The sequence below is a fragment of the Cinclus cinclus genome, chromosome 24 (assembly GCF_963662255.1).
Source record: "Cinclus cinclus chromosome 24, bCinCin1.1, whole genome shotgun sequence".
Classification (NCBI taxonomy): Eukaryota; Metazoa; Chordata; class Aves; order Passeriformes; family Cinclidae; genus Cinclus; species Cinclus cinclus.
The window spans coordinates 2,220,238-2,228,472 of record NC_085069.1 but is presented as its reverse complement, the minus strand read 5'-3'; the positions used below and the strand labels follow the sequence as shown (position 1 = coordinate 2,228,472).

At 55.4% G+C, this 8,235-nt stretch overlaps 3 protein-coding genes across 3 annotated transcripts; all 3 read right to left on the bottom strand.

The window, feature by feature from the left end:
* Positions 1–1,543: 1,543 nt before the first annotated feature.
* On the bottom strand, positions 1,544–1,870 carry LOC134053022 (feather keratin Cos1-1/Cos1-3/Cos2-1-like). Its single transcript, XM_062507813.1, has one exon. It carries the CDS (start codon positions 1,868–1,870, stop codon positions 1,544–1,546), a length of 327 nt encoding a protein of 108 aa, XP_062363797.1.
* Positions 1,871–4,894: 3,024 nt separating this feature from the next.
* On the bottom strand, positions 4,895–5,203 carry LOC134053025 (feather keratin Cos1-2-like). Its single transcript, XM_062507817.1, has one exon. The coding sequence runs from the start codon at positions 5,201–5,203 to the stop codon at positions 4,895–4,897; it is 309 nt and encodes a 102-aa protein (XP_062363801.1).
* Positions 5,204–6,957: 1,754 nt separating this feature from the next.
* LOC134053023 (feather keratin Cos1-1/Cos1-3/Cos2-1-like) lies at positions 6,958–7,284 on the bottom strand. Its single transcript, XM_062507815.1, has one exon. It carries the CDS (start codon positions 7,282–7,284, stop codon positions 6,958–6,960), a length of 327 nt encoding a protein of 108 aa, XP_062363799.1.
* Between the last annotated feature and the right edge of the window lie 951 nt (positions 7,285–8,235).

The window sequence follows — 8,235 nt, the reverse complement described above, 5'->3', positions numbered from 1 at the left end:
TGCTGAACCTCACAAAACCCATGGGAACAAAGAGAGACATGAAATTCCAGAAAAATCCTTCCTGAAGTGGCTGTATGGCTTGAGGGACAAGGGGAAGATGGCATCACACCCTTTCTTTCCAAGATGGCAGGTGACCATGTGGTCCCAGGAAAAAAGGGACAAGATAATGGTAAACCCTAACAGGGAAGGCAAGAGCCTGTAGAGCTGTTCTAGTGGCCTATGAAAGCTTGCCAGCTCACAAGGGGTCTGCACTAATGCCACTCCTTCCTGCCATTTGTGTGGCTGCCCTGGTACTGCTGTTGTGCTCTGCTCTTTGCCTGTGGTGGAGGGGAAAGGACAGGTCTGTCCACACCAGCATAGGGTGGTCTGACCCCAAGAACTTGCTCCCTTTTTTGCTGCCTGCAAAGTTTTTGAAGTTCATTTCAGAACAATTTCTAACTTTGAAATGCAGTCTTTACAAGTGGCTACAGTTGTAGCCAAAGCAACTACCCTCAAAGCCAAGATCCCACCTTCACCAAAAGCTGCCATGAAAGAGAAGGAGTGTCTGTCTCTGTATTCTTCTTTACAGGAGTGGGGACTAATCCATCTTGACCAGCTTGCCTGGAGCATGGCTGCCTTTGGTAACAGGGAGTACCAGTGGGATTCACCTCCAGGCAGCTCAAAACTCCTACCTGTAGTCACTCTGAGACAAGGGAAAAAAACCAAAAAGAGAACCCAAAAATGAAGAAGCCTCTGCCCAAGCAAGACCAAGACCCCAGCCAGGCAGTAGCCCATACAGGTATTTGGTTCACAGGAATGGGGACTGCAAATGCATAGCCTGAATATGGCAGATATTGATACCAGCTTGTGATTCACACAAGCCTCGCAGGTCTGCAAGGCAGTCAGGCCCTGCCAGGTAATGGAGTGCATATCTCATCTGTCTTTGACCATGTGTGCTGACCAAGGACAGTAGATAATGTGATGGTGGGGAGGAGAAGACAGAGGTGAGGTTGTGGGCTGTACCCAAGACTTTGTTTCCCATCTCTATTATCGTGACATTTCAAAGCCAGGGTCTCCCTGAAGCCCGTTCTCTGTAGGCTTGCCAGAGAAGATTTGGACAGCTCCAAAAGAAAAGGCTTGAAGTAAAATTCACTGCAGGGAGTCCCAACACCAGCTTTCTCCAACATTTGCCTTGAGATGACTGGAAGAGATGCCATGGAAAGGAGGATTTGGAGGCCATGGCTTGGTTGCAAAACAACTTTATTAAGTCTAAAGACGAAAAGGAAGTGTCACACAGAGAACAACTGAAAGACCTGCAAGGATGCAGTGGAGTTCCTGCAGTGTGTCCGTCTGCCCACACTACAGAGGGAGGAAGAGGAAGGGTAACATGTTCTCCCATGTTGGTTGGGGGAGAAATAGATTGCAAAAGAAAGAGATAAAGAAGAGTAAGGAGAAGGAAAGAGTGGACTGAAACACCAGTTGCAATATCCCAAAGCTCTGTCTCTTGCCCAAAACCAGGTTCTGAGCTCATAGAGGATCTTGCCCAAGGATGTTGCCAGCAAATTTAGCAGGGATGACATCTGTTGCCACCATAACAGTTGGTGATGCAGGAGATGTCAAAGCCCCCGGAGCTGATGGGCACTCCGTCACAGCTGAGGATGCTGCCAACGGCAGCGGAGGTGGAGGATCCCACCACGGTGTTCTGTGGGAAGGAGCTGAGGATGGGGCCAGGCAGGGTCACCAGCACAGCGGGCGGCTCAATGACGACGGTGGAGCTCTGGCACTGTCTGACACAGCACTCATTGCAGCTGTTGGCCAGCGGGCAGGGGCCGCAGGGCTGGCAGCAAGGGTTGCAGGGCTGGCACTGCTGGCACTTCTCAGGGCAGGACATGTCTGGAGCCTGGCGCTGCAGCTGGCACACGGGGCAGGGAGGAAGCAGAGCACATGCACACCTGAGACACAGCCCGCAAGGCACCCCAAACAAGACAAGGCCCTGCTGCCTGCCGAGCTCCAGGCCGTGCTGGCCCAAACTGGGGATCCTTTGCCCGAGCCCAGCACGGTCCTGCAGAGCTCAGCCGGGCCCAGCCGTGCTCCCGCCTGGACTGTGTTAAAATCAGCACCTCAGCCCATTCTCAGCCTCTGGCCACAACACACGAGCTCCCCTCTGCCCACACCACCAGCATTGCAGAACACTCCCAGAAGAACAAGGAGCAGGAAGAAGGGCTGGAAAGCTCAATGCTCTCCAAGAGGAAGGAGGAGGAGGAGGAGGAGGAGGAGGAGGAGGAGGAGGAGGAGGAGGACAAAAGGGCTTGCAACTCACCTGGTTCCCAAGGAGAAGGAGGAGACAGAAGTGGTTGACAGTGCCAGCACTGAGGCTGCCTTTTATCTTGGCCCCACAGTGCCTCAGGGCCCACAGTTTGTGCTGCATCCGTGACGATATTCCTGTATGATTCCAAATGAACGGAAACATCTCAGGGAACGCTATGGCATGAGTTGGTTTTTCCCTCCACCATGACTTTGGATTTCCTGGCTTACATCATTCCCATTCCCTTCAGGACAGTTCTTCAGAGCGCTGTATGTGAGATTCCAGGTTCCCTGGGGGCAAGGATGAGTCAATGTGGGCAGAAGACATGAACTAACTGCAGAAGTGTTCCAAAGGAGGGCAGGTGATACCAGCCTGGGGCACTCTTGTGGAGATGTATAATGCTGCCGGATTTTTGTAATTCCTGCTGACTGGGAGGGCCTTCTCTGCTCCCAGCCCTTCCAGTCTTTTGCTCAGCCCCTAACAGCGCCACTATGTGCCTCGTCTCCTCCATGTGCCCTCCTTGCCCTCCTCCTCAGCCTGCACCATCCTTGAGACTGGTGCAGCGCTGCTGCCTGAGCATGTGTCCTGCACTGTGTGCTCTGAAGCAGCTCTGAACCAGAGCTCCCCAGCATCTCCTCAGTCACATCCCTTGCTACGGCCTGTGGCCCATGTGCTCAGCCACATGCAGTCATGTGTGTGGGAGTGTGGCTGTGCCCCGGCGTGTGCGAGTATCTGCACACGCCTGTGCTCGTGGCCTCACGGGAACAACCCCTGAGAGCCTCTGACCTACCCGAGGACGGTTGTGCGCAGGGCAGAGCACTTGTGCGCAACCCCCCTGCCCGTGTGCCTGTGCACGTGTGCCGGGCTCCGCGCGTCTGCCTTCTTCTCTGTGCACACCTGGGCAGGCTGGCAATGTGTCAGTGCCCCTGGGTGTGTGTCTCCACAGCTGTGCCTGAGCTGGCGGCTCAGCCCAGCCACCACAAGGCCCGCAGGCACTTCCCTGCCCAGCGGTGCCAGCCACTCACACACACTCGGCCCCCAGTTCCTTCAGTGCAGGAACCTGGAGAGGGCCACGGCCCTCCGGTCGGTCTCACCAAGCACAATCCCATTGCCAGGCCATGCCCAGGCCAGGCCACCTCCAGGCAGCCTTGGGGCACTCAGCTCTGTCCCAGGGTCCTTGCTCCTTTCTCAAAGAGAGGCTTTGAGGTGACAGTGTTCTGGTGGGACAGTGGAGATGGGGGCGTCCTGTGGCCACACTGGCCTTGGTCCTGAGCCAGGGGCTGTGGGAAAAAGTTTCTGTCTACCAGAATGGGGTGTGCGGAGAAAAGTTATTGACCGTGTCTGGGAGGTGGAGGATGGAAGATGGGAGAGTTGCTCCTTTCCCACAGCCAGAAGGGGGAACAGTGGCAGGCTCCAACAATGTGGGAGCATGGCTTTGGTTCTGTCCTCATGCTCCGTTGATCCTGTGAAACCCCTCAGCCCTGCCCTGTCGCGATGGGTGAGGGTGGTGGTTGCCGTGACCTTCCTAGGGAAGTGTCTTAGAAGCACAGCCCTAGGCACAGAGGCACATCTGCCTTCACCTGAGTGATTTCAGCTCTCTTGTGAGCGCTGCTGAGTGCAGCGCGGAAGAAAGCTACGGGAGTGTTCGTATGGGGTTCCACGGAGATCTTTTATTCTTCTCTCACAAAGGATTTAGGGACGAAGAACGGCCCACTGGGTTTGAGGGAGGCGGGATTGTATCAGAAAGGCAGGGGTTGGGGAAAAGCAGCAGGGCCGACCATCTGAGGGTTTAGGGGAGGAACAAAGGGGAATGGCCAGTGGGGTACACAGGATTTGTATGCAAATGAGGGTCACTGTGGGAGACACCTTTCTCTTACCATGAACAAGGCAAGAGGTGGCCCAAGGGCTCTATCTCCGGGGCTGAGGTGTGAGCATTTTGGCTTAAGGGCTTTCCCTCCAGGGAAGGGCCAGGGCCTCCATTAGGCCTTGTGCCTCCACACTGCCTGTGGGGTTAGAAGGTGGGCAGAAGAAGGCTAATGTGAGGGAGGTGTTTGAGGAGAGGAGGTTGTGGACTATCCCCAGGCATTGCTGTTTCCCACGTGCTCTCGTGTGACCTTTAGACGTCAACTTCTCAGGATAATCACCATTTTGGGGAAGCCCTGGATGTATTTGTGAGCTCCAATAGAAAAGGCACCAAGTAAAATCCACCATGGAGTGGGTCCACCCTCTGCTTCCTGCACCTTTTGCCGCGAGCTGGATGGAAGAGTTCCCACACAGGGAAGGAGGAAGCAGAGGGCCAGGTTTGGATGCAAAACAATTTTATTGAGTGTACGGAAGTAAAGGAGGTAGCTGAAAGAGGACACCAGGAGCAGGCACTGGGGTGCAGAGGGGGTGTCCATTTGCCCGGCCTGCAGAAGGACGGAGGGAGGTAAACAGGTCCCACTGGGCTGGCATGGGGTGGTGCTGACAGGAAAGGCAGAGAAGGGAAGAGAGCCAAAGAAAACAACAGAAAAGCAAGGGCACACATCCATTGTTCCAAAAATCCATCCTCAGTGCAGTACCACGTTCTGAGGTTGTGGAGGTTCTTGCCGGAGAAGGTTGCCAGGAGATTTAGCAGGGGGGACAACATCTGCTGCCATAGCAGTTGGTGATGCAGGAGAGGTCAAAGCCCCCGGAGCTGATGGGCACTCCCCCACAGCTGAGGATGCTGCCAACAGCAGCGGAGGTGGAGGATCCCACCACGGTGTTCTGTGGGAAGGAGCTGAGGATGGGGCCAGGCAGGGTCACCAGCACAGCAGGCGGCTCAATGGCCACGTGGGAGCTCTGGCACTGCCTGACACAGCACTCATTGCAGCTGTTGGCCAGCGGGCAGGGGCCGCAGGGCTGGCAGCAAGGGTTGCAGGGCTGGCAGCAGGACATGGCTCACGGTCACAGGTGCACCTGGCACAGAGCGCAGGGAGAAGCAGAAAGTGGGGACACATGAGGAGCAGCACTGCACCCAAACAGCCTGCAGCCAAGGCAGCTGCTGGCCCACATTGCCCTGCCCAGCTCAAAGCCCAGGAGCCACCCCCGCCATGTCCCAGCCTCTCTGTGTCTTCACAAGACCTTCTCTCCCCTGCCCTGTCCCAGCACAAGCAGCTCCCAGCCCTGGGACAGCCCTGACAGCCCCTGTCAGCTGAGACCTACAGCCAGGAAAGAGCTGGTCTTGAGCAAGCTGCAGGAGGAGAAGCTCTAGAAGGAGGACAAGGAGGAGGAGGAGGGGGGGCTTCCCACTCACCTGTTTCCTGAGGAAGAGGAGGAAGAGGTGAGAGAGAGAAGTGGATGAGAGTGTAGGGACTTGGTGTGCCTTTTATAGCAGTCCTGCACTGCCCCAGGCCCTGAGGCACCTCAGTGGAAGTCATAATTTTGTGTCCAGCTCATGTCAAATGTACACCATCCCAGCTAATGGTAGGGGCTGTGTCCTGGTTTCCTGCACTGTGGCCTCTATTTCCTGGCTTCTGCCGTGTGCGTTCCTACCTGAAGACTTCGGTAAGTGCCAGGATGAGAGGCCCAAGAATTTTCAGGAAAGAAACAATTTCAGAGTAGGCAGAATGCTGGGATCATGGTCTGGTGGCATTCCATGCAGGCACATGACATGAACCTGTGTCATTCCTGTGGGTGTGTATATGGCAAAATGTCAGGGCATCCCTCTCATTCTTCTTCTCCACCTGCCCATCTCTCCCTTCCTATGCAAGCACATGTATACTGGAAAAAGATAAACATGATGCCATTCTGCTCTCTGGAGGTGAGGGCTGGCAGTTTGCCTGGAAGCAGGGCTTCCTCCTATGTTGCGATTGACCAAAAAGACAAATTTGGAAATGCGGCTGCAGGAACAGGCTCTATGAGAAGAGTCCAGTGGCTCCTGCCACGTCTGACTGAGTCAGTTCCAAGTGTGTCCCAAGGGCACTCAGCACTGCCCAACACAAAGCACATTTGTCACGCTGCTGCTGCCTGTGTGAAAGTGGATTTTGTTGGCAATGGTATGGGCTGGAAAGAAGCTTCAAGGCCATTTCATTCCACTGCTCCTACCCTGAGAACATGGGCACTGATGCCACGCACTGAACCAGTTTGCTCAAAGCTGTGTCCAAGCAGGTCGTGCCCAATTCCGGGTTTGAGGCATCCGGAAGGTTTCTGGGCAATTCAATGCAAGGCCTCAGCACCCTCAGAGAGAGGAACATCTTTGTCAGCTCCAAGGGAAAGGGATCCAAGAAAAATGCACTACAGGGATTTCAAGGCACTTCTTCCTCAACACATTTACACATGACCAAGCGGAAAGAGCTGTCACAGAAAGATGGAGAAATCAGAGGCCGAGGTTTGAATGCAAAAGCAACTTTATTGAGCCCAAAGAAGAACAGACGGAGGCTGCTGGAGGGCAGCAGGAGCAGCTACTAAGATGCAGTGGGGATGTCTGACGTCCTGGCCTGCCAAGGGAAGGAGGTCAACATGTTTGACTAGGCTGGCATTGAGTGGTGGGGACCGGAAAGGAATGGAAGAAATAAATGAGAGGAGGAAGAGAGGAAGGAAACAACAAAATGAGAAGTTCTAAATCCAATGCCTTCAAGTTCCATCTTCATTCCAGCACCGTTATCTGAAGTCGTGGAGGTTCTTGCCCAAGGATGTTGGCGGCAGCATCTTTAGCAGGGACGACAACATCTTTCACCATAACCACAGGTGATGCAGGAGATGTCAAAGCCCCCGGAGCTGATGGGCACTCCGTCACAGCTGAGGATGCTGCCAACGGCAGCGGAGGTGGAGGATCCCACCACGGTGTTCTGTGGGAAGGAGCTGAGGATGGGGCCAGGCAGGGTCACCAGCACAGCGGGCGGCTCAATGACGACGGTGGAGCTCTGGCACTGCCTGACACAGCACTCATTGCAGCTGTTGGCCAGCGGGCAGGGGCCGCAGGGCTGGCAGCAAGGGTTGCAGGGCTGGCACTGCTGGCACTTCTCAGGGCAGGACATGTCTGGAGCCTGGCGCTGCAGCTGGCACACGGGGCAGGGAGGAAGCAGAGCACACGCACACCTGAGACACAGCCCGCAAGGCACCCCAAACAAGACAAGGCCCTGCTGCCTGCCGAGCTTCAGGCCGTGCTGGCCCAAACTGGGGATCCTTTGCCCGAGCCCAGCACGGTCCTGCAGAGCTCAGCCGGGCCCAGCCGTGCTCCCGCCTGGACTGTGTTAAAATCAGCACCGCAGCCCATTCTCAGCCTCTGGCCACAACACACGAGCTCCCCTCTGCCCACACCACCAGCATTGCAGAACACTCCCAGAAGAACAAGGAGCAGGAAGAAGGGCTGGAAAGCTAAATGGTCTCCAAGAGGAAGGAGGAGGAGGAGGAGGAGGAGGAGGAGGTGGAGGAGGGGGAGGAGGAGGAGGAGAACGAGGAGGAGGAGGAGGAGGAGGAGGAGGAGGAGGAGGAGGACAAAAGGGCTTGCAACTCACCTGGTTCCCAAGGAGAAGGAGGAGACAGAAGTGGTTGACAGTGCCAGCACTGAGGCTGCCTTTTATCTTGGCCCCACAGTGCCTCAGGGCCCACAGTTCGTGCTGCATCCGTGACGATATTCCTGCATGATTCCAAATGAACGGAAACATCTCAGGGAACGCTATGGCATGAGCTGGTTTTTCCCTCCACCATGACTTTGGATTTCCTGGCTTACATCATTCCCATTCCCTTCAGGACAGTTCTTCCGAGCGCTGTATGTGAGATTCCAGGTTCCCTGGGGGCAAGGATGAGTCAATGTGGGCAGAAGACATGAACTAACTGCAGAAGTGTTCCAAAGGAGGGCAGGTGATACCAGCCTGGGGCACTCTTGTGGAGATGTATAATGCTGCCGGATTTTTGTAATTCCTGCTGACTGGGAGGGCCTCCTCTGCTCCCAGCCCTTCCAGTCTTTTGCTCAGCCCCTAACAGCG